Source organism: Vigna unguiculata, chromosome 9 (assembly GCF_004118075.2).
Source record: "Vigna unguiculata cultivar IT97K-499-35 chromosome 9, ASM411807v1, whole genome shotgun sequence".
Lineage (NCBI taxonomy): Eukaryota > Viridiplantae > Streptophyta > Magnoliopsida > Fabales > Fabaceae > Vigna > Vigna unguiculata.
In genome coordinates this window covers 33,270,773-33,297,309 of record NC_040287.1, presented here as the reverse complement: position 1 = coordinate 33,297,309, position 26,537 = coordinate 33,270,773, and the positions used below count along the sequence as shown (strand labels likewise).

At 32.9% G+C, this 26,537-nt stretch overlaps 3 protein-coding genes and 1 long non-coding RNA gene across 5 annotated transcripts; 2 read left to right on the top strand and 2 right to left on the bottom strand.

Annotated features, from left to right (window-relative positions):
- Positions 1 to 1,275: 1,275 nt before the first annotated feature.
- LOC114196314 (replication factor C subunit 3) lies at positions 1,276 to 10,589 on the bottom strand. The gene is made up of 9 exons (XM_028086916.1): positions 10,333 to 10,589; positions 9,787 to 10,003; positions 8,819 to 8,898; positions 8,580 to 8,739; positions 7,328 to 7,409; positions 4,905 to 5,034; positions 4,755 to 4,818; positions 4,605 to 4,673; positions 1,276 to 1,667 (listed from the first exon to the last, which is right to left on the bottom strand). Exons 1-9 carry the CDS (start codon positions 10,508 to 10,510, stop codon positions 1,568 to 1,570), a joined length of 1,080 nt encoding a protein of 359 aa, XP_027942717.1. The 5' UTR covers positions 10,511 to 10,589; the 3' UTR covers positions 1,276 to 1,567.
- Positions 10,590 to 14,623: 4,034 nt separating this feature from the next.
- On the top strand, positions 14,624 to 17,857 carry LOC114195981 (putative pentatricopeptide repeat-containing protein At4g17915). Of its 2 annotated transcripts, none has more exons than XM_028086441.1 (2): positions 14,624 to 16,372; positions 16,486 to 17,857. In XM_028086441.1, the coding sequence occupies exon 1, from the start codon at positions 14,704 to 14,706 to the stop codon at positions 16,195 to 16,197; it is 1,494 nt and encodes a 497-aa protein (XP_027942242.1). In that variant the 5' UTR covers positions 14,624 to 14,703; the 3' UTR covers positions 16,198 to 16,372; positions 16,486 to 17,857. The 2 variants fall into 2 exon arrangements, with proteins under 2 accessions (XP_027942242.1, XP_027942241.1); XM_028086440.1 differs by having other exon boundaries at positions 14,624 to 16,388.
- A 794-nt stretch (positions 17,858 to 18,651) lies between these two features.
- Positions 18,652 to 19,767, top strand: LOC114164500. Its single transcript, XR_003599554.1, has 2 exons — positions 18,652 to 19,356; positions 19,514 to 19,767. It is a non-coding gene; the product is annotated as an uncharacterized LOC114164500 (long non-coding RNA).
- A 3,343-nt stretch (positions 19,768 to 23,110) lies between these two features.
- Positions 23,111 to 26,225, bottom strand: LOC114196333 (aspartic proteinase Asp1-like). The gene is made up of 8 exons (XM_028086944.1): positions 25,886 to 26,225; positions 25,332 to 25,449; positions 25,002 to 25,222; positions 24,229 to 24,462; positions 23,995 to 24,136; positions 23,695 to 23,889; positions 23,534 to 23,606; positions 23,111 to 23,428 (listed from the first exon to the last, which is right to left on the bottom strand). Exons 1-8 carry the CDS (start codon positions 26,059 to 26,061, stop codon positions 23,334 to 23,336), a joined length of 1,254 nt encoding a protein of 417 aa, XP_027942745.1. The 5' UTR covers positions 26,062 to 26,225; the 3' UTR covers positions 23,111 to 23,333.
- Between the last annotated feature and the right edge of the window lie 312 nt (positions 26,226 to 26,537).

Below are 26,537 nucleotides of genomic sequence, written 5' to 3'. Positions count from 1 at the left end.
CAAATAAAGATAAAGTATATTTTATCTCAGGGAAACGTTGTTGGATTTATCAATTTCCAAGATTAAAAAGTATTGGAAAGAACCAAATATCTTTAGTTTGAACAAGAACAAATAACTCAATTATGTGGTTAATATAAGGATTAGGGTATGCTAAAAAGATGTCACACGCATAAACCAACAAAATAACCAATGAAGAACCAAAATCAATTATACATGTATAGTAAGTACATGTTTAGATAGTGTAAAATAATGTTGCAATAATACTAAGCACTTGTATAAATTAATGATTTTGTTATTGCTTTGTATCTTAGAAAATAATTATGTACACTTTCTCAAATAACTCATCGTTTAAGAATCCTTAAAAATCCTCCTCCATCACAAAACAATGTAAACTCATGTCTCTAGCGAAGTCTAAGACCTTTTTCCGAAGGTATAATGGGTATTTTAAAGACTATGGAATGCCCCGAGAAAACATGGGGTGCAGGAAGCAACGGCCCCTGTTATGTTAGGTTTTAAGATCATCATTTTATAGTCAGCTCAGTATAAATAGGTTGAAATAATAATTTTTGTCTGCAAAAGCACCACAATAAAAAACACATCTCATTAGAGATCATAAGACAACGAAAAATATGAATACAAAAGGAATTTAAAACCAGGGCTGAAGATAATAAAGTTAACACTATGGAACACGACAACGACAATAATGAAGATGAAACTTTCTTTCTCAATATATTTCGAAAGTGTAAGATATTTCAAATTTTCAAATCAAAAATTCTTTTTCAAAAAACAAAATTTCATAATCTGTAACTTAAAAAATATTATTTCAAATTATAGTCCAAAAAATTTCTATTTAGGTTTTTGGATCATATTCTACATTTCAGAAATTGTTTTAGTTAGTCTTTTATAACATAGAACATCTAACTATACTAAAACTCAAATTACTATTCTAGATTTTTTATTTCAAAATACTTTAAAATTGTACATATAAAATTCAAATTACTAATCAAGATTGCTGATTCTGAAAGACTTCAAAATTACACAATTAAAAAAAAAAATCATGAACTAGTGTCTCACTCCTCCATTATCATGGTCAATACAAAACAAAAGGGGCGAAAAAACTCATCATTTTGAAATTACGGGGTTGAAAGAAACAACCCGCAGAAATAATGGGCTGTATTCAACTTCTGGGTCCTGTTGTATAGTACTTTCCACCCAGGAATACATACAAAGATATGCTAACTTCTATTCGTGTCGGAAGATCCACCCACAGAAAAAGGCACATAAATCCTCCAGTTTTCAAACCAAAATTTAATGCATTCCAAGGGTTTTTTGTATTGATGTCAAAACAGCTAATTTATCTAATCTTTCAATCCTAACGGTGTCGCTTAAAATAGTAATATGACGGAAGTAAAATTCCAAACAGACTAGATGTCCTACGATGAATATTCACATAAATTAAGATCTTCATAATCCCATTCTCAACGGTGAACAATGCTACGGAAATCAAACAAGCCAAGTAATAGTATGTAAAAGCAATTTCACCAAACGGACCGGTTTCGGAAGAAGGCTATGTCGCAGCAGCAACCAGTGCAGATCTAGCACGTGTAAAAGAAGCAATGACCGATCCAAGCTGAAGCTTATCGTTGCACCCAAAACTTAATCTGTACCTGGAAGAGATGAAATTTCATCCCCGTTATCATAAGAGCTAATATAATTCCAAAAACACCAGAAGATACAAGCTCATTTTCCTTTGACCCATTATTGATAATTTAAACTTTCATATTACATTTGTATCGAACCATAATGCAATGACGTCATCTCTAGTACATAATCATTAATCAGATAAACAAAATTCCTGGGGATAGACAATTTTTAGGTAACCACAATCACCGGAAAGTGAGGATATTGCAAAAATACTGAAAGGAAATATAATAAAATATGTAGGGAGAGGGCGTGGGTCAGGGATAGAAGGGGCAATATCTCTATTCAAAGCATTGAATTTCAGCCAACAAATGAGACTGTGTAGGAAAAAAATGTATAAGTAGTGCTCCTTTTTCCATAAATTATTAGAGATCCATAATATATTGATCTACTGCCTTCTAACAAGAGCCAAGCAGCACGAAGATGACAATAGCATTTTGGATTGATCATCAACCAGGGAAACCAATATCTTAGATGTAAAAAATATATAACGCATAGGGTACAAATACTAGAAGCTCTTCTTATTTTCTTCAATTCCAAGATGTGCGTAATATAATAAGACTACAAGCAACACAGTTTTTACTATTTAATACTCGTACATATAAAGTCTGAACAGGGTAAATCTGCTTAGGTTATGTTAAATATTGTAAGATCCATCTTCTGATTTAAAAAGTGTTCGGCCTGATTTTATGAGAGGGCCTAGAATAAGCCCATTTGTTTTTCAAGACCCCTTTCAGCTTCCCACATACTCCCATTCTGCACCCTCAAATCAAAACATCTCACTCATTTCTCCCCTGTCTAAAATTGGGGCTGTGCTAGGGCAACTGCGAAACTCTCCTCCCAGCTAGCGGAATGTAAGTTGAGCTCAAACTCCCGTTTTCCTCCCTCTCCATTTCAGTTGCTTCGATTTTGTCCAAGGTTCCTCTTTAGAACCTTATTCTCATTCTTGTGTGCATGCTTTTCAGCTCTCTAATCTGTCTTTGGAGCTATGGTGTTGTTACTGTTAGAGCTCTCTTCTAGCAAGTTGTTTTCCTAGTGTTGAGGTAAGGGAAGCTAGAGTTTTCACGTTTTCTTGAAGTATCTTGTATGTTTTGGCTCTGTTGTATGTTCAACATGCATGTTTGATGACTGTGATTGTATAAGAATGAGTCTGGCTGTGATTTGTGTTGATTTTCTGGTTTGCATGTGTGAGCAAGAGAGAACCATGTTGTTTTCGCCCAAGCAAGTCATCCTTGCCTAAGCAAAAATAGCAGAAACTCACCTCTGGTTTATGCTTGAGTTGTCGCTCAAGCGACCCGCTTTTGTTTTGAGCGATGAGTAATCTCGCTCAGGTGAAAAGGTCTCGCTTATACGAGAACTCGCAAAACCTGCAATGCTTATTATTCGAGCTCTCGCTCAGGCGAGAATGCCTAGCTTAAGCGAGAGGCTTATGTCACTTAGGCAAAGGCTTCTAGTTTGAGCGAGACTGGTGCAAGGACGTGCTTTCGTATTGTTATATTTGGTTGCTTGTCTCCATGATTGAGTTATTTACCTTGAAAGTATGAAGTATGATGCCCTATATGTTTTATGTGATATAATGAGAACAAGATTTTTTTTTGTGCTTGGTATGAAATGAATCATGACTGGGTTGGTTGGTGGTGAATTGGCATGAGATTATGATGTTTGAGACAACATGTGAATTTGGTGTGAGAAACATGGATATGGAATGAGCTAGACGTAATTCCACGAGTCTCTTGGCGAGATCTCATAGTGGTGTTGTAGTGTATATAATTAGATAAAGATTCAAGCAAAGTTGCATCTTGAAACTCTAAAGAACCGGTCAGTCTCACATAGAGCAGACTGATTCAAATGGTGAGAGTAGCAGGAGATCTAGTCTTTGGTAGGATAATGGTCCCAGATGATCATGGACTAACCTTATGCGTGGTAGGGTAAAACCCATTAACAATGGCTCTGCAAATCAGTAGAGGCCACCACAAATGCAAACATGCAGTGAATCTGATCTTTTTATATTTATCCGAATAAATGAGTTTGAAAGTCTTGCATTGTTTGCCTTTACACTGAAATGCTTGTTTAAAAACCTGTGTTTACTGAAATGTCTATTTAAAAATTTGCTTATATACATATATGAAGAAAATTATTTTTATCTCTAGCTTACCCTTTCTATCTGTGTTTGTGTTTTTGTTTGGTTTTCTTTTTGCGATGATTGTGGTGCTGGCAGGGAAACTGTTGTTCAGTTAGACTTCTTGGATCGCTCATTGTTGACCTTTTCTCCTTGTGAAATGTTATTTTAATTTCATTGCTCTAGAGCAACCTTTTCTTGATATGTTTCATGTTTAGCCTATGTTCAAGGTATTGTGTTGTGCCTTTGGTTATTCCTTTTAATATATTATGGGTAACTGTAATGGTTGATTCTTCTATACTTTTTGTTACTCTAATTTATACTATCAACCTGCGACGCTCTATTTATTAGAATCATTCTATTAATTTGGGACGTTACAAATATTGTAAGAGTCTAATATCCAAGTGCCCACAATATGGGAAAAAAGAGGTAAAAAATTCTGATCTTTATATCCACACTAAATGTAGCCTAATTATTTTTTCTCCTTTCATTATTATGCTTGTTCGCAACCCCATGTGTAATTGGAGTTGGAAATGAGTTAGATCAAGTTAGACTTCACAAAAATAAACCAATTCCTTTTCGCAAAATTTTGGCCTTTAGACTGACTTGTTACCTATTATAGGAGTTTTAAAGCATAGCTTATCCTGTCCTAAATCCTATTGAGGCCTTTCAGACAGTTGTACAAAAATTTTCACAACGTTAGATAACTGTTTAATGTAACTAACATATGTTCATCAGGCAAGGCACAAGGAGAATAGCATGTAAGAAGAGAAGAAATACATACTCTATGTCTGCCAAATCATTCATCAATTGTACTCGAACGGCTGAAGGCATCTTAATCTTAAAAACAAACCTGTAATGATAATAAAGTGAAAATACGATGGAAAATATGTTGCCAGGATGTTGGACAGTTAGTATGATGCAAAAGACTCACATGATCACTTCTCTGATAATATCAACCAGGGCCAACCCTTTCCTGCTCTTCATTTCATCTATTCCTGTTTAAAATTATCACCAAACAAAAAATCATAAATGGCTGATAAATATTAAACACAACAATGAAGGGTAACAAGTCACTCGGTACTTTTAAAGCTCTCTGCAAATTGTTCGTTTAGAAGCCAGTAAGATATTTGCTCAATATCTTTGGGCAATGGATTTCCAGTGCACAGGTAAACATCTTCTTCTGTTATCTGCTGAGTAGCCATATTTGTTGACTGCACATATATTAAAAACACAATGTCATTTGCAATTCATAGTTGAAAAAAAAAAAACTAAAGATATAACAACTCATAACACTTTTCCCCTGATTAAAAATCATAAACTGGTACTTGTCCTTGACACTTGGATACAAGATGAACGAAGGAAAATCATGTGAGCAAAATTTAAGAATGCTAACCACCATTTGGATCTAAAAAAGAAAATGAGAATAATTGAGAAAATTACATTTCTATATACACATTCAGTACAGTCCCTATTACATTATATTTTTTCCTTCCTTTTCTTTCCACGCTACAAGTTCATAAATAAGCAAAACATCTATCACATACAAAGAAATTACATACTATATTAGTTTCCTCAGTTATGATAGGAAAATCTCATAACATCCAGTACACGCCATGCTTTACCAAAAAAGGAATTATCATTTTCATAAATTTAGTTGACACTGGCAGAAACACAAATTATATGGTAACTTAGAAATAAGTTACCATATAACATATATTAGTAAATATATTGCAATTTCAGCAAGAAATAAGAACATAATTTTAAGGAAAAATTAGGATGTGTCATGACCCAAATGTCCACAAAGTTTAAGTATTTGGGATCAATATTAAAAATCGGTAAGAAAATTAATGAAGACAGACGCCACACATATTTTTAGAAAGTGACTTCAAATAAAACTTAATCTCATAAAACCATCTTCAAAAGTGAGCCTTGGATCCACTTACATATTATAATTTGGTCATACTTATAGTCAATATGGGATTTACAACACACCTTCTCACACCAAGGATTGAACATAAACCCAACAAATCTTGCTAGAATAGGCTCTGATATCATTTTAAAAAGTGAATTTTTAACTTTCACAAAATCTACTTGCAATGTAAGATTTGCACTTATTTGTATACTATAATTTAACCATACATTTAGTCAGAGTGAGATTTACAATGCATGATAAAGGATGGGTGGTTAAAATGCAGAATAACATTGGGTTACTTGTGGCAATAAAATACCTACCAAGCTCAAAGGAGAGTTTTATCTTACAACTATACACCCAATTAAACTCTATTATAGTAAATGTTGGGCTTTAAAGAGACAATAAGGAAGAAAAATAAGAGTAACAAAAATGAGAATGTTGACATAGATGTGTTGCAACATGCGAATGCACATGATACGAAAATTATTGCATATAATATAAGGTGATATTGTTGAGACGCTTATCAAGGAGAAGACAAAGTTTTGAGTAGGGAGAATTAAACATACACAAAGAATGTCACTAGTGTAAAGAAGTAGTCTTCCAGCTTAACTCAACTTTACAAAACCATCTTATAAGATAAGGTTTGATCCCACTTATATACTGTAAATTGGCCTTATCTCTAATCGATGTGGGATTTACAACACACTCCCTCACATAAAAACATATACATATCGAGCGTTAAACTAGACATTAATGAGTTGACCGATAGCGGCCTAGTAGCAAGTGGAACAATAGATCCAACAAACAACAAACTTCCCTAGGATAAATGGCTCTGATACTATGTTAAGAAGTAAACTTTAAGTCTAACTTAACCTTACAAAACCGGTTTGGATAAGATTTGCACTCACTTATATACTGCAAATTGATCTTATCTCTAGTAGATGTCGGACTTCCAACAACTAGTAACAACAATCTTTTTTTATTGGCACTAGTAACACAAGTAGATTGCCCAGTGTCTAGTCCTATGAAAAGAGATAGAGGGAAACCAACAAACATTGAGAAAAAATATCAAAAGGGATGCCATAGCAAAGTTATCCTTGAACATTTTATTTTTGACCAAGCCCAATGGTGTTGTGTAATATAGTACTGACCTCACCTAATGCAATAAAGCTACTGTTGTTGTAATGTACATTGCCAGATATTAAAGTTGGAAATTTTCAAGCAAGAATCCGCACTTAAATTTCAGATCATGTAGCCGGGTAGACATTATCTAAGCTAAAATGTCAAAATTAATACTTGCCAACACTTCACCATTTATGGCCCTAACCTCCCCCTTCTTTTTTTTTTTTTTTTGCTATATGATTCCATGTAAGCATTTGTAAACATTAGTGTCTACTTCTACACACATCTCACTATGTACAACACTGAAAGCGGTATAAGGGAAGAAAAGAAACAGTATAAACTCATTTCAAAAATGGAGTTTGATTCTATGTAATCGATACAATTAATCCTTAACTAGAACAAGAATAAACATCAAAATAAAAGGACTAGCGGAGCTAGATTTGTATGTAAAAAAATTGAAGGCCATTTACCTGAAGAATATTTAAGGCCTTTCTCATATCACCATTGCTAAGCCGAACAAGGGCCGCTAAGCCATCATCTTCAACATCAAGCCTAGTAAATTACAAAATGCCAAACATCATATTTTAAGTTATTAAGTCAAAAAATTGAATCACAAAATTACAAATATTTATAATAAAATTAGTGAACCAATAACAAGGGCACAGATGTGAGATGCATTAGAGGAGATTAGCATGTACAACCAAGTTTCACAAAAATTAGTAACTTGTAATTCCATTTACTTCATTTATAGCTTAATTTTTCTCACCAAAACTTACCTACAACCTCCCAAACATCTTAAAAATCTAAATTGAAGCATAGATTTTGCGTTAAACAATTTGATCATGCTAACTGACTAAAAAAATTGAAGTGATTCAAGAATCCGAACACATGTAGTTGAACTGTACAAACAGTTACAGAGAGATGCACACACAAGTAAGGTCTCATTAAGTTTAAAACAGTAGGACTTGTACGTGCTCTTTATTTCTCTTTTACTGTGCCTCTGATTCAATTATCAGCACTCACTAGAGTGTATAATATTACTTTTGATGGAGTATTTCACTATATACAAATGAATCTAAGCATCAAAACTATCATTAACACATACAATAGAACCACCATTTTTTTATGACATAAAAGTTCAAGCTAAATTTCCCTATGTATTGCATTTAGGATTACAAATTTCTGTTTGGAACATTCAGACCTTTTACCTAAAAAACTGAAGCAAAAAAATAAAAAAGATACAAGCGTCCTTAGAGAAGAAACTGTTTGAAATAGGGTAAACACTAACAGTCAAATAAAAACATATTACAATAACCTTCTATAATGAACTGAATGCAAATGGATGCATAGACGGGAAGCGCATTTTCTCCCCTCCCGGCCCCTTCCCTCTAAACAAACTGATATCCAAAAGAAGCTGATTTTTACTTAACACATGAAATACTTCCAATCACCCGCTTTCAGAAGATAAATTAATGAATAATATTAAAATATAAACAAAATAAACTCTCCCAAGATAAACAATGAAAGCCTTCATCAGCTTCATTCATGATCATTATGTTGGTGCTCAACACGCACAAGTGTCCAACTATATTAGAGAATATAATTATATAATTCAACAGAATTTTTTATAAAAATATTCCAGATGATGTGAGAAGATAAAAAGAAGAGTCCATGACTCCAGCTACTACATGCAGACTAGATAATATAGAACAGGAAGCATACCCTTCAGCCTTGATAACGTGTTTCAGTCTTTCAGTGACATGGACGGCATCAAGAGGGGCAAATCGAAACCGAGTGCATCTAGATTGAAGTGCAGGAATAATCTTGTTTACATGATTACAGATAAGAGCAAACCTGGTGCTTTTTGTATATTTCTCAATCACTGCATGAAAAAGAGATAAGGGCACTATAACTCATGAAACCACTTGATGCTGCATTAGAGTATAAAAATTAGCACACACCTCTACGTAATGCAAATTGGGCATCCTTTGTCATAGCATCTGCTTCATCTAACAATACGAGCTTTACAGAGGCCTTAACACTGAACAGGGAGTTTTAAATGGTAAGTTAAGGCAAACTTGCAGCTTCGGTACAATCCCAGAACAATAAACAAAAAATAAATGTTCAACTCTGGTTACGCTATTTTGTCCATCATTCCAACTTCCAAATCAAATGTCATATCAGCATATGCAAGCAAAACAAAAAAAAGGAAAGAAAATAAAACACAGTAGCAAAGATCTTTGAAAATCAAAACCATTACAACTGAAAATTAAAATGAACAAAAAAGAATTATATAAATGTCCTTGTATTGCCTATAATGTTTTATGTGGTAAAAAGAATTATATAAATGTCCTTGTATTGCCTATAATGTTTTATGTGGTAATATCTCAATCGGGAATAGAAATTGTATGCAATATAACAACCCCAGCTATCCCCCACTTAGTGAAGGATTTTAGCAGCACCTTGCAGAATAGAAAAAATAATGAGAAGAATGGGAGCAATTTTAGCACCTAAACTACGACTTTTAGAGAATTAAATCTGCAGGAGATATAGGACCAGACAAACAACTAAAACAAAGGGAACACTGGAACCTCTGAATTGACTAATAGACTAGTATAGGAACTAGAAGTACGCAATGCAGAACCCTGAAGATGAGTAACAAGGAACGGGAAACACAGGGAGCATAATCAAACCATAAATTCTGAAGCTTTCTAACCAGAAGTTCAACTGCAGTGAACTATATTTCTAACTAAAGCAACCACCGCATAAAAACAAAAGCAACTCGAAAAGAACATCAATTTGACTGCCAACATGAAATCAGACAAACCAACAACACAAACTACAGAAAACAATTTTTGTAGTCATAAGACACCAAACACATGTATACAAGAAGTGTACAAGTACGAGAATAAAAGACAGAGAAGACAACCCAAATGACAAGCTCTGAGTGCTAGCAAAATCTTGAATCTGCTGTCTCACGACCTCAATTCCCCTGTCATCTGATGCATTGAGCTCCAAAATCATATTTTTGAAGCGTGGACCATATAGTTTGCGTGCCACGGCGAGAATGGTTGATGTTTTGCCCGTTCCAGGAGGGCCATACAATAAAAGATGCGGCAATCTGTTCTCTGTGGTCAGCCTATCAACTAAACAGCAAATTAAGAAACAAAACAATGAGCAAGTGATCCAGGAAAATATATTATAAGATGTACGATTACATGCTCCTTTTAATTTTCCTAATTTTCACTAAACCAAAATAAAAATGAAACACAAAAAAGTTAAAAACAAGTTATGTCGTTCCCTCGCTAAACAAGTAGTACAATCCAACTACTACAATTTCACCACTTCCATATTCCTAAAACCCTAAGATGAGGACAAGAAGGGAAAAAACTCAAATCAAAATAAGAAAATTAACCTAAACTGCAACATAAACCCTAGAGATAAAAAAGGTAGAGAGAGAGAGAGAGAGTCTTACTGGTATCAACAATGTCACGGTGAGCGGCGACGTCGTCGAGAGACTGAGGGCGGTATTTTTCAACCCACGGAATGGCCTTGCCGAAGGAAGTAAGGTCTGTGGCAACTATGTCATTTTCCCCGGCGGAGATTGAGTGGTCATCGCTGTCGCTGTCGATTTCCATGAGATGGGTCGTCATTGATAGGTCACCCCTCTAAACACTCCGCCTCACAAGCCACAATAGTGAGTGCTGCTTTATGGCGCCAAATACATATTCATTCATACTAGGGGATTCGGGTTTTTTTTTTCTTTTCTTACTTTTAATTTTAATATATTATATTGGTATTTTACTAAAGTAATATAAAAAATTAAAACAACATTTCAGAAATAATAAATTATAAATTAATAATGTACATTTTAAACAAATTCACAATCTCAGATAATTTATGTGCAATGGTTATTTACTCGTGTATTGTTTTCTTTGACATTCCATTCATTAGTTGAAAATTCAATTTAAAAGGTAGTGTGACGGTTAAAAATATCAATTTTTGTATATGTAAAAAAGAAATCATAAAGAATAAAATAGGAAGAATGTAAATATTGATCGAGCGTTAAAATGTCATGATCATTTGTTTATATCTAATAACTTATAATTTTATTCGGTATATAAGAGTTTATAAAAAAATAATTAGTGTGTATTTAAATATTTTTCACTTTATTTTTTTATTATGTTGGTAATATTATTTGATCCAAATGTCCATCATGATTTGCAGAGAGTTATATAAGTAGGAGGAAGCAATCTTTAAGCCATTTTGGATGGAGTTTCCTGTGTGATTGCGGATGAAGTTCACAACAGTCGTGCATCTAGGAGTCATTGTTGAATATGAAGGAAAACATCTTGCACTTGTTCCTTATCTTTCTCTGAGATTTAAATTGCTTTTGCAATACTTAGTTTCTCGTGTTGGATGTAATGTATTAGAATTAGTATAACAAGTTACGTCAATCAATCTTATATCGGAAAACTTAACACACAATGTAGTTAGTATAATAAGTTGTATGAAACACTTGGTGTGTGTTAATGATTTACCAATTGTTATTATTATCATTGTGTTGCGCTTATTAGGCATGTCCGTGCTCAATATTCATGAGTGCTCTATAAATTAGGTCAAGATCTCAAACAAGTGGCACCCACTCGAAACTCATATAAGTGATTTCATCAAGCATATGCTGCAAAACATGCACCACCATGTAAGGGATATGAAATCATTAAACATTTTGTTTAAACTAAAATTCTTACACCATGTATAATTATAATTACAAAGTTTAACCTCTTAATAATGCAGTTCTTACCACTTTCACACACACACCATACAAATTGACATAATTGCTTCAAAATAAATTTAGTGTCATCATAACTAACAAGTGTCTTGATTTTACCTACATGAACCTTATTCATGGGATCTCTAATCACAAAAATTAGGTTACCATTACTTGTTTGTTTGTAAATGGCTTGAGTCTCATTCCCCTGGTGTTTATAAAATCATGTTTCTTCCTAAGGGTTTTGTCAAAGGATATGCTATATTTCGTTTTGACTTCATATAATTAATGAAATTTGTTATACTCTTTAGCATTTGTTTCACCAAATTAGGTCTTAAATGTATATGTATGATATTTCTATTATAGATAGTTTTTAATTGTAGTTATTGCCGATTGACAATCACAATGTATTTATACAAAGGTTGGTTTCATTTCTTGTGAAATGTTTGTTATGAAGTTTTTCAACCACCCAGCTTCAGTACCATCCATTTTCATAGCAACAAACTCATATTTCATTGTTGATATAGCAATAATTGTTTGTTTGGTTGATCTTCATGTAATCATATCACCCAAAGTGTGAATACACAACCTCTAGTGAATTTTGTCTCATATAAATCAAAGAACCAGTTACCATCACAGTTTTTATATTAAGAGTACACACTATCAACATCATTAGGTGAAAAACCATCATAAAGTAAGCATTATCAAGTTTTTCATGCCATTATTTTGGTGGTTGTTTCAATCCATACTAAGATTTTTAGTTTGCAAACTTCATTCTCTCGACCAGGTTGTTAAGATTTTGACAAGTGTACCAAGTTGTGCAACTAATAAAAATGGTAAGTCCAAATATCATTTTCCCATGGGAATTGCGTTTGTTTAGTTAATTAGGCATACTTACTAATTTAAGCATTGAATGTAACCATAGATTAATTCAAAACAAGTGAAAACATATATATTTCTAAACTTGAGAGCATAAAATAATCAAGGCGATGACTCATTGGGGTTGGAATTCATGACCAAAACTATAAGCAATCATCTCACAATATATATGTCGGGTTTTTTAGTAAAATCTTTTGATACTAATATTGCCTTGTACTTCACTACAAATTTATCAGGGTGATATTTTTTCTTGAAATCCACTTACAACCAATGACTTATGCTCCTTTATGGTGGTTTGGATGGGGTAATCTAAGAGGGTAATTGATTTATTTATAGAATTTGAAATTCTTTCAAGAAAAATTATATGTTTGGATGAGAAAATTAAAAAGAAATTAAAATTAAGGATTTTTAAGAAGGAATTTCAAATAATTGAAATAGTATAATTTGAAATTAAATTAAAAAAAAATAACCAAGTTGTGAAATTGCTTCTTGGTTAGAAAAAAAAACGTCTACAGGTAAAAAAAGTTAAGTTGGGTCGGACAAAAGATTAAGACGAGTCAATTTGGGTCGAATTTTAAGCTGTCTCGAGTCCGACCAAAGTTCAAACTAGGACAGACCAAACCAAAGGTCGAGTCGGACCAAGTCGAGTCGGGCTGAAGAACAAGTCATGATAGGGAGGGTCTAAGGTTGAGCCAGGCCGGGCCAAAGGTCAAGCCAAGCTGAGACGAAGGTCAAGCCAAGTCGGGTCAAAGATCGAGCTGGATCGAAGGTCGAACTAGGTCAAAGGTCAAGTCGGGTTGTGCAGTGCCGAAGGTCGAGCCGACTTTAACCAAAAGTCAATACAAGTTGTACCAAATTGAAGGTCGAACTAAGTTAGTTAAACTTAAAAGTTGAGTTGAGTTTCCCATAAAATAAAATTTAAATTGATTTATCCAAATAATAAAGTCGAAATTTAAAATATTTCAATTACTCTATCCAAAATAATCATCTAAGAAAGAAAGAGAATTCAATTACAAGTAATTCAATTATTAGGTATTTCAATTCTTTAAAATTATTAAAATTTTTCGTCTAAACACAAGGTTAAACTTTAGACAAATCTATTAATATCTTAGTATCATTTCTCGTAATCGATTCAATTTCCATCATAATTGTCATGGTGTTGCATAAGAACACTAGTAGCTTATAAAAAACCTCGTTCGATCACTGTGCACTAGATAAATATAAAAGTCATATCTAAGTGAAGTTTCTTCTCTATGTCTTTTACTTTGGCTGAAATTCTCACATATGATGTCACTTTTAGTATTTGTAGGTTGTTTGAGTGTTTCACCAAGTTATATTTTTGTGCTATTTTCAGTTGTAATATTTTATGGTTTGAACGTACATGTTTCATAACTTTTATAAAAAACTAGCACCAGACCCATGCATACGCACGAGATTTTTTTCTCTTTTGTGAAATAGTTTAATATATATTTTAGTCACTAATTAATGCTTTGTCAGATATATTTTAATATATATTTTAATCAGTAATTAATATATGGTCAAATATTTTCAGGTACAGTTTTATATTTTCAGATACTTTGATATAATTGAAAAAGCAATAGGTCTATTTTTCAGTTTGAGCTTCTCCGTTAGAATTTTATCGTTCTTTGGTCGGCTGGTTCTTTCGTGGAAGAAGATGTCGTCTTCCTGCAGATACAACTTCAAGAACTTGTTCCATAACTTCATTTGCTTGTTAACTCTGGGTGACGTAAGTAATTTTGAACTTTTGCTGTTCATATGCGTTATGAATATTGGTTATATATATGTTTTTCAGTATCTTCTGTTGATTTGATGAATTCTTTTGTTGTGTTTTTAGTGGTTGTGATAATGTCCTTGATGCATAATTTAGTTAATTTTTCTGACATGCATGTTGTATACGTGTTCTTGCACGTACGAGTTTCAGAAAACCTAAGATTCCAGTTTTGAATTAATAAAAATAAAAAATCAAGATCTTGTTCCAAAATAAAAAGAATCACGAGTTTTAGAAAACCTAAAAATATAATTTAGCAAAGAAAGAAAGTACAACATGGTTATTAAGGAGGTGTGTTTGGCAATTTGAAAAATCCTTTATCGGGCCCAATTCAGGCGTCCAAAATTCCCCCAAGTTCCCTCTGCATCTTCTTCTTCTTCTCGCCTTGTACTTCTCCGTTCCGAGCCATGCTTCCGGCTCTTTCTAACCAACGCACCCACACTCACCACTCCCAATCTCTCTCTCGTCTTCTCAAACGAAACCATTCTCACTTCCGGCCAGGAGATACCAAAACGATGCCGTTTCGGTCTCCACCGAGGTCGAAACTATCAACCAAGCTTCTCAACATAAGCATATCCTCGCTGTGCAAAGCGAAGCAAATATCCAAAGCCGAATCCGTAATAACCGACGGCATAAGAATCGGCGTGCTCCCCGACGCGGTCACATACAACACCCTAATTGATGCCTACTGTCGTTTCGCCTCAATCGATGTCGCTTACTCCGTCCTTGCGCGAATGCGCGAAGCAGGGATTGACCCCGACGTCGTTTCGTACAATTCGTTAATCTCCGGCGCCGTCAGAAAGTGTATGCTCTCCCAGTCCCTCGACCTTTTCGAAGAAATGCTGGCGCGTGGCGTAACCCCCGACGCGTGGAGCCACAACATCCTAATGCACTGTCTCTTCAAGCTCGGGAAGCCCTACGAGGCAAATCGCGTTTTCAAAGAATCCGTTCTCCGCGGCGAGGTTCACGCCACCACTTACAACGTCATGATTAACGGTCTCTGCAAGAACGGTTACGTCTCCCACGCCTTGAGCCTATTCAGGAACTTACAGAGGCACGGTTTCGTGCCTCAGGTTTTGACCTACAACGCGCTTATCAACGGGCTCTGCAAGGCCAAGCGGTTGAAGGACGCGCGGACGGTGCTCAAGGAGTTTGGGGAATCCGGTTACGAACCGAACGCGATTACCTACACCACCGTCATGAAGTGCTGCTTCCGGTGCGGTTACTTCGAGCAGGGGTTAGAGATTTTGTCGGAGATGAGGAATTTAGGGTTCACGTTTGACGGATTCGCATACTGCACGGTGATTGCGGCGATGATTAAGACTGGCCGGATGCGCGAGGCGGAGGAGATAATTGATATCATGGTGAGTACCGGCATTCGGCCAGATCTCGTGTCATATAACACTTTGATTAACCTTTATTGCAGGCAGGGGAGGTTGGAGGATGCATTGAAATTGTTGGATGAGATTGAGGAGGAGGGGTTGGAGTGTGATCAGTACACGCATACTATTATTGTTGATGGATTGTGTAAGGCTGGTGATTTTGATGGTGCTCAGAAGCACTTGAATTATATGAATACATTGGGGTTTGGATATAACTTGGTTGCGTTTAATTGTATGCTTGATGGCTTGGGGAAGGCTGGGCATATCGATCATGCTGTGAAGTTGTTTGAGGTGATGGAGGTGAAGGATTCGTTTACTTATACTATATTGGTGCACAATCTTTGCCGGGCGGGGAGGTTCCTTTGTGCCTCGAAGGTACTGGTTTCGTGTTTGAAAGGTGGATACCAGGTGTTGAGGGCCACTCAGCGGGCGGTTCTTGATGGCCTCCGCAGTATTGGGTTTACTAATGAAGCGCGGAAGCTTCGGTCGAGAATCAGATTGGCACGGCTTATGTCTTGAATGTGTGTCAGTTACTGTAAGAAATTTTGGAGGTGTGGTGATTATTTGAGGGACCTATGTTGGAGTGAAGTTAGGCAACAAAAGAACGGTACTCTGATATGTGGGTCGCACAGTTGATGATCAGCATAACTGCTGTTCAAAAGCAGCTGTTAACCTTCTACTGCAAGAAAATTAAGTATGTTATTGCTTAGGTAGGCTAACTGGTATATTGTTTCTAGTTCTTGCTAGATAACTGCCTCTTATTGTACTTGTCGAGTAATGTTGACTTACGAAGTTCTTCTAAACCAGATGGAAGCTAATACGATACTGCAACAAGATTCTACTTGGGAGCCAAAATTGCTTGTTGAGGAGTTGATCACGGCTAGAGCTACAGATCAGGTATGCTTCCATTGCATCAAATTATCTTGGTCACTGTTTCACGTGGATTTGAAATTTGTTTATTGGCTGAAAAATGGAGCTGGTTCCAATATTATTGGCTCGAACATGAGGTTGAGTGTCATTTTCCCAAACCTCAAGAAGGAAGTATGTTATCTACCTGTTGATTTGTTCATTAATGTGGCTAGTCTTCCTACACTACATTTCGTCGACATTGTTATAGAAAAAGCACACAGTTCTGCATAACAGCCAAGAATGAGGTGTAATGTATCATGCAAATAGTTGAAACAAAGATGGTGGCATATAGCTTGAAAAATATTGGTTATGTTAGTACTACCTTGAGGTTCTATTATACTACAACCATATATGTTATGGTTATGCTCTGTAGTTGCAACATAATTTGGGTTATTAGCCACACTTGGTCTGTGATTCAGACAACTAACGATATAAAGGGGAAGCCGTTGATTAGGCAACTGTAGATCCATCTCCCAATTTGTTGGAAGGGTCCAAAGCCTTTCAAATCTCGACATGATGTTACTGGCAATATAAGCCACCGGTACTCAGCATCACAAATTCAAAGAATTCGTTGCTGCAAATACACGACCAGAGGCTTATATAATTGTCACTGTGAGCACCTTTCATGGCTATGATATGAGTCTATGATCTACATCTCTCCTTCTCTTTAATGAAAGGAATACAGGGATTTGTGTCTACTATCTGACATGCTACCCTTTTCCAGAAACATGGTAATGTCTACTTGGGGATTCTAGATTGCTTTGAAATAGGATTGGAAATATTAACATAATTGGAGGTGAGAAATATTAAATTCAAATAAAATATTAAATATAAGGAAATCTTGTTTTTTATTTTTTATTTTAGTTTATTGTATTGCATTTTCTTTTGCTCTTAACAGATATCTCTTTATAAGGTTAGATAGTGATTTGTGACAACGAGAAACAACATCTGATTGGATGGGTCTCTGCATATTTTGATAGACTTTCCAAGTCATAAATCAGTCTAATGTGATTTTTTTAGTTGATACTGTTGATAGAGCTTTTTTCAACTTATGCAGATGTTTATTTCTGTTTGCTCTGCATGGCATCCAGAGAGGAGAATGAATGCACACAAAATAATGTCTTAGGGTATTCAAAAAGTGGTAAACTCTAATATATATTGTAAAAAATGGTCTGAAAAACAAAATTATTGAACAAATAATATAAAATACTATTAATTTGAATGAATTGAATTTTTAGAATCTAATACAATCCAATGTAACTAAAACTTGTCATACATAAATTTATTTGTGAAATTAAAATGTAATGTATTTTTATATATAAATACATTTAAGATACAACACTACTTTGGAAGTTTTTAATTTAAAATCTTAGAATTGCCATTTTCTTACAAATTTTCAAACAAGTTGTGAATGAAAACAAGTAATTTTTATAAAAATATTTTAAATACTTTTTTATGAAATATGTTGATTGGATAAGAAATAATAAAAGAGATTGAAATTTTAAATTGACGATAATAAATTGGATGTTTGAAATTATATAGTTTTAAAATTTACCTAAAATGTAATAATAATTTGAAAATATTTATATTTTTAAATATATATATATATATATATATATATATTGTATTTTCTTTGTAGTTCAATTCTAGTTAGCTTATGGTGAACATGATTGAGATTGAGATATTGTTAACTTGATTGAAGTTTGTGTGAGATAATCTTAAAATTGTTTATTGTTAAATATTTGCAAAGGTTTCTTCTATATTATAATTGATTGTACTTCTTTCATATTACAGTTGATTAGATTTATTTTCCATCTGAAAATAACTAAGTTTTTATTACTAATGTAGACTAAAGTTAGCATGTAATTTTAATTCATGTTAATTTTAATTAATGTTAATTTTTTAACCAATATAAATTATAGTTATTTTTTTAGAGAATGAAAATTTGGATGATTTCTTTTATTTTTAATAAGTTATATTTATATTTATATTTATATTGTTGAGATTATTTTAATTATTATTATAAACTACTATTATTTATTGCTTGATATTTGTCAATTTTTTTTTTAATTAATGTTGTTAATATTATTTTTCTGTGAATGTCAATTATATTACTTCTATTTATATTTGTTGTGATTATTCTTTTATTGCATTTTTTTTTATTAATGACACTTTGTTATTTGTTATTTTTATTAATAGGTTGTTTGAATACTTTTTAAATATTGATTGGGAAAACTTTGGGTGATAATGAATAGGGTATTTTTTTTTTTGTTATTTAGGGAAAAATTTCTATCTAAATTGATGGAAAAATTAATATAATGGTTAACTATATGTTTTTTGTTTTAGTCTCTTCTTCAAAAGTTTTCAAAAGTTTGATTGTCTTAGGTTTCCATACCTGAGAAATGTAAGTATTTAATCCTCAATACCTGTTAATTTTTTTTACGTGGCAAACACTATGTCACGTCACCCTTATGTTATTAGACACATATCTAGTTTTAGTTACATGTGTTAATTGAAGAATAGAAGAGAAGTTTAGAGTCTAAATAATTGAATTTTTAGTTCTATAATTTTTATTGGAAATCCAATGTTTGAAAATATGTGTTGAAATTGAAATTGAATTGAAGAAAAATAAGAACATTGAAGGATTGTTGAACGAAGAAGGGAAAATTGTGCTTTGAATCAAAGTTGAAGGATACAAAAGCAAGGATTTTCATTGAAGGTCGCGAAATTACAGAAAGGGAAATTACGTGTGTTTGCTTTACAAGTCAGGTTAGTTTGTATTTGTTTGTATTGTTGCATTGTTTAGTCCTTGCATTTAGGGTTAACAGTGTAGTTTAGGGTTATGATTGTTTTGCTTTATTTAATTAATTGTTGATTTAAATTGTAGGGTTTGAAATGAATTTCTATTTACTTTTTCATCATACAGGGGAAGTTTGTAAAGAATAAAAGGTTGCATTACCTGGGTGGGGAAAAACGTGGTTAGAGGAGTTGATCTTGTTTTGAAGCATTGGATATACTAAGAGACTTCAAATATGTCGTGGATGTTAAACTTTAGTGGAAGCCGAGAAAAGAAAGCTTGGATAAGAATTTGAACTATTGAGTGTGGATATGCAATAGAGTTAGCTAGCTAGAGAGAGGCTCATCAAGAAGTTGAAATATATATTGAGCATATTCTTAGTAGACCTGAAGTAATTCACTTTTTTTTTTTTTTAAATACACAACTTATTTAACATCGTTTTAGTACAAACTTAAGTATTTCAAAATTTTATGGATTCAAACCTTAGTATTTCAAAATTTAGTCATTAAAAGTTTCCAAGGAATTGAACCCACATATAAACAATACTCGTTACTTAACCGCTGTATAATTGTTTCATATTAAAATACATACATATTTTAAAAAAAAAAACGCAGAAAAGATGATACTAAAACTTCCATACAATTAAAAAACGCAGAAAATAATATATGTCACATAATATTCGATATATCAGATATGATTATTTTGAAAATAATAAAATAGATACATGCTATATATATTAAAAATTATATAATAATTTTAAAAATATAATAAATACATGCTTCTTGGTATATGAGATTAATTAAAATCTTATATTAAAGTTGTTAACATAAAAAATTATAAATTATTATTATATATATATATATATATTTTATAGATTAAATATTTTATTAATAAATATCAGTAAAATATTTTATAATAATGAATTCAGATATTTATCGAATGTAAATACTTTAATTCAACCTAAAGTATGAGAGCATCTTAAATGTTAACTATTATAACAACTAAATTGAAGTATCAGAGCATATAAGTTATGTCTATTACAACTGGTTACATTATACCCATGTTTCTATAAAATAAGAATAGACAATATGGATAATTATGCTAACAAAATTTACTTTAGAAAAAACATCTTTATGATATAATAACATTAATACGGTAACAAAATTTACTTTAGAAAAAACATCTTTATGATATAATAACATTAATACGTGTATATTTTGTTTAAATTAGGAGGTAAACGCTAAAAAAAAGTCAACCTTGTGAAGAAAATATGAAAATGGGAATGAAGTTCAAATGTGACCATATATTGACAAATTTATAAATTCTCTTTCGTTTTCAACTTTGTAAAACTCAAATAAGAGACTACTTTTCAAAGGTTATTACCATTAATTGGTAGTCAATCCTTAGTCAGTAATTACACATAACAGGTTTCAACTATTTATAACCAAAGCACATCACGGAGACCGAAAAAAAATTATTTAGTCGTTTTTTTTATTGGATTAAAACTTACTCGTGTTCTTCGTGAATAAATATCTATAGAAGTCGTGATTTTAATTTATTAAATTTGGCTTAACTTTCCTTAGCTTTCATAAATTAAATATTATCTTCTGATATCTATAATTTAAAAAATATTGTTTTTAGTCTATATGTCTAACATTCTAATTTTAACGGCTTAATAACTAATAAAAATATATATTTTATTTTATGTTCAAAACAGATAATCCATATATAAAGTATATTAATATAGTCGTATAACTGATAAGATTATTAAAATATAATATTTATACAAATTAATTAAAATCAAATTCTAGCTCTAAATACATATTACCCACTTACAACAGTTTTCACTGAAACTTTTCATCAACCTAATAGATGGTTTCTCATCTTTCAAGGTGCCTCTGGAACTACAACTACATATGATTCCATTGAATAAGTTTCATCACAAACGAAAAACAAACAATACAAAACAAAAGCATAGAATAAGGGTAAACTAATGTAATGAATGATTTAATCATTTCATAATAAAATTACATAAATCATACATAATCTATCATCTCATTTCATATAAAGACATAAAACTATGACTCAATTATTCAGATACATGCCTTTGATATAGGGTACACAAAGAGATGTACACCTGTGATGGTTTCTAGACTCTGCAGAGTACAAGACACAAGAGGTCATTGCTCAACCACATAGGGTTAATCCTTTCAAGCCTATGACAAAAGAATAAGTCCAAAGGCTAGGATCTCATGCTACTTACATCACATAACTCATTATACTCTATATGAGTGTGAATGGTTATTAGAGTTCAGGATACCTCCTACCAGTTCTTCTCCCATATCAAGGCATACACTAATAATACCACTACTAATCCTCCTTGGATTAACATTAATCAATCTCAACTCAATCTCATATAAACAATCTTATATTACATCTCATACATCAATCATGTAATAGGTAATAATCCATATTTACCACATGACCACTCGCTCAACGACCAAATGACTTACTCAACAAATAAATCACTGAAATTCATAAAGGTAAATTCTTCCAAAATTCGCTCAGCGAGGATATTCTTGCTCAGCAACTATAAAATCAATAAGTTCTCTAACTTTGTATTTGCTCAGGGAGTACATTTTCGATCAGCAACTATAAAAATATGGCCAATGTCTAAGTGGTCTAGTAATCATTCTAATTACCAAAAACATTCCAAACTCAAAATTCAACACAATATGAATACTAATCAATTTCAAATACAATACCAAATCAATTAATGATTCAAACTAACCATAAATAGACCTAAAACTCTAGATTCACACATCATAGATATCATACAACAACTTAAGTGCACATGCAAATCACAAGATCATCATACAACGTTCTCAATCCACATTTCTATGATTTAAAAAAAGGTGCAATTAGTTTCCCTTAAATGTTATCTTGCTTAAACAGTTCTAAGCTCTATAAATATTTCTAACTCCACAAAATGTTCTATCCACACATAGAAACATCACAAGAACGATCAAAACGCATTGTTATGATCAATGATAAACATAAACTCATATTAATGATTAAAAATACGCATGCAAGCAAAAGAGAGCTCACATGCAACCGAAAACAAAAATAGACCAAAAAGAGGGTGGAAAATTAACTTACGCAAACAGAAAAATTGATCGGTCCAAATGGAAGAGCTTGTCAAGATGATAAATCCTACAGTTTTGGTTCTTCAATCATATGACTAGAGAGACAAAACTCTTAGGGATAATAAATTAGAAAACTCTAGAAAAATGATTTAAGTTAGACAACTCTAGATAGTGATTTATAAGAGATGATTTATTTTAAAATAATAAAATTCTTTTATAACAATTTTATTTATACTAAAATATTTTAATATTAACATAATTAAATCTAACTATTTTTAAACCACTGTTACTTTTAAAATACTATTTTCTAGAAATTTACGAAATGGTGTTAAAAGATTAGTGATTATACAATTCATAAATAAACTCATGCGAAATGAAAAGAAAAATCATAATTATTTTTCTCCTGTATAATGAAATTATAGTTGATAACGCATAGAACAATTTATTTGTCAATTTTAAAATTCTGAGAAAATGACAATTTTAAGATTTCAAGTACAATAAAATCGATGTAATGACTAAATTCTTTTTTTTTATCGTCAAATATTAATTATTAGTATTTTGTCAGTATTTTTAAACTTAATTAACGAAAGATAACAGATTCGTATTATATCATAATTTTATAAACATATGTATGGGATTATATATGCTATCCCAACATTTTGCCTTCTACCATTCCTTGCCTAACAACTCATTCACAATCTATGACATCATAAGTTGCAGGGCACCTGTTTGCTAATATTTCCTAATGAGAAAGTCCTGTTGACAGTCTCACAGCTAAAGAAAAAAAATCACAATACACTGATTTACGATTTGGAAGGTCCATCACACTTGGCAGAGGCCCATCCAATCTGCTGTTTCTCGTTATCATAAATCACAATCTTATCTTGTAAAGATATATCTGTTAAGAGCAAGAGGAAATGTATTACAATCAAACTAAAAACAGAAACAAAAATAACATATTTCTTCTTATACTTCACATTTTTATGCTATTTCATATGCTAACCTCCAATTATGTTGATATTTCCCAGTCCTATTTCAGTGCCGTCTAGAATCCCCAAGCAGACATTGCCATGTTTCTAGAAAAGAGTAGCATGTTAGAGACATGATTTCTTTCGTTCCTGAGAAAGAGAAAAGCAAGTCAGAATAGTCTTAAAAGGTGCTCACAGTGACAATCAGATAAGCTTCTGGTGGTACTTGCAGCACCGAATTCTTTGATTTTGTGAAGCTGAGTAGCAGTGGCTTAAAATTTGTAGTGACATCATGTAACGATTTGAAAGCCTTTGGACCCTTCCAACAAATTGGGAGAGATGAATCTGCAGTTGCTCTAGTCAAAGGCTTCCCCTTTATATCATTAGTTATCTGAATCACAGAGCAAGGATTACTAACTGAATGACATGTGATGATTATTAATTTAGCATGATACACCAAACAATACAATAATGCTCCTCTGGTTCCATATCTCACCAGATCAACAAGAGCTTTATGAGCTATGGAATTGAAGTATGTGTAGGAGCTCCCACTATCGAAGATAAGTTCTAGACCTTTCACAGAAGTAGGTTTTCCATTGAAAAGCAGGTCTGCTGGACCTGTTTTATAGTGTTGTTGTCTGAAACAAAAAACTGTGTGTAAGTTCAAATGACTGGTAGTACTAGTAGTAGTATCTCACATGGAAACAGATAAATGTGGTTTAACACTTACACTGATGAACTCTGCAATATGGGTGTCCAAACAACTCCAGATTGGGGAATGAATTGATCTCCAAAGAATAAAAAGCCTCCTCCTCTCCCACTTAAGCAGTGGCCTACTACATTACGAATTAGGCCAAGAGAATGAAGCTGTGATACAATGCTTGTTTTGCCTTTTCCAAGGCCAAGAACACCTGCTGTGGAAGGTGGGGGATTATGACCAGGATGCGTTTGATCATATCCACACCTAGCATAAAACACAGAAAACATTGGTTTCTAAGAGACTCAAGACAAATATTTGAATAAAAAAAAGGTTAAATGTTTTTAGTCTCTAAACTTAGACACAAAGTTGGACTCATTCTGTCTCAAATTTTGATACATTCGAGTTCCCAAACTTAAAAAGTGAATGAATATAATCCTTTTAATCCAACCGCATTAAATTTTTTTAACATGTCAAATGTGTTTTAAGATGCCCTTTGAGTTGTTTGTTCCGTTTTGACATGTTTCAACTCAAATGTCAGTTTGAAACATTGTTTAACATACCCAAGACGATTAACGTCATGAGATTAAAAGAACTATATACATTCAATTTTGAAATTTGAGAACCAAAATATACCAAATTTTAAGAGAGAAATAAATTCCAATTTCATATGTAATTTCAGGGACTAAAAACATACTTAATCCATACAAAAATAATCCAGCCTTACAAATATTTCAGCATTATGAATGAACAATTTGAAATGAGTTAGCCAGCAATGGGGGAACAGATTGAGAGAAAACACTCACCCGAAGCCCAGAATAGGGCGTGCTAAAGATCCATTAGTAAATTTAACTGGAATATAATCTCGGACTAACACACCCAGAGATGATCCATGGTCTGCATAATCAACCTCATAGTCACATTGCTCATTTGCTACACCACAAGGAGGTGCTGACTGGACTCCAGTACACAAAGGATCCACACATTTCACAACGTTGCCGCGAGGTTTGTAAAGTCGATTCTGGGGCTGAAAAATCACCAATTAAGGAAATTAATATTATCCTTCATTACAACATGTTTGATTAGTAATTAGCATAAAAGTAGTCGAGAACGTTCTAAACTCAAGTGAAACTTACTACAGTGCACCCTTTACACGGTGCATCACACTGAAGCCAAGTGAGATCACTTCCTGTGTCAATGTCAAGATCATAAAGCTTAGGGGGATTGCCAATGGCAAGGTTCACCGTGTAATACCTGCATACAAAGAATTCATTCATCCACTTTTACAAAACCAAGAATCATCTTTTTTCTTTACTTTTTGTCATTGCTAAAAACAATTATCAGAAGAAAAAAATTACACAAAGGGGTCTGTCAAGCTACTCCTTTGTGTAAGATCACTCGATGAAAATAGGATTAATTCGATATAAACACAGATGGTTCTGAAACTTCCTAAGAAATTAGAAGGACTGGTCAGAGTCAATTGGTTGGACGGAGCATTCAAAGAAAAGCGACGAAACAACTAAAAGTTGAAAACTTTACAAAACAAATCCACACCCAGAAAAGAAAACCTTGAAAATATTGGAGAATAAGAAAGAATGAGAGAGTTGGTGTATGCCTTTTAGAAGAAGTTTGTTGAACAAGTCAGAGGATGCATAATGTAATTACTAAAGAGTAAGATAACAGAACATACCCAATTGGATAAACATTTCCTTTAATCTGAAAAGCGAAAGAGGAAGCAAGGGAATGAGCAGAGGTTGAGGGTGTTGGCTTCTTGGAGTTGAGAATCTGATCGGTGTCTGAGAAGGAGGTTGAGAAAATGGAAGAAAGAAGCAAAAAGAGTGAAATTCCTCTGCTTTTCATATCCATGTTCAAGGGACTGAAAACTCGAAATCAGAATTGAGAATTTGATGAGAAGATTAAATGAAATTGAAGCAGAAAGAGAGAGAAAGAAAGAACTCTCCTCTAATGTAAGTACTAAACCGCGTCTGCGGGCTCATGTGCAGAGAGAGACTAATAGGGAGAGAAAACACGCACAATGGAATCTCTCGTTTACGTCATTACTATGACTTTTAAGGTTGTCACAAAAAATTTGTCTATCGTTTGAAATAAAATAACTATTCAGCCTTATAAATTTTTTGAGTAATTATAAAAAAAAAACACCAATTTTCTGATTAGCAACATATTTCCTTAAATATTTTTAACAAGTTTTTGTGATAGGTAAAGGTTGTGAAAAGTATATTAAATAAAAAAAAAGTGGCATACTCAACAATAGAAAATATGTTTGGATCTTATCGTTTAATATATTTAAGTGGGCAATTAAAACTTTAAAATCTTTTAATTTT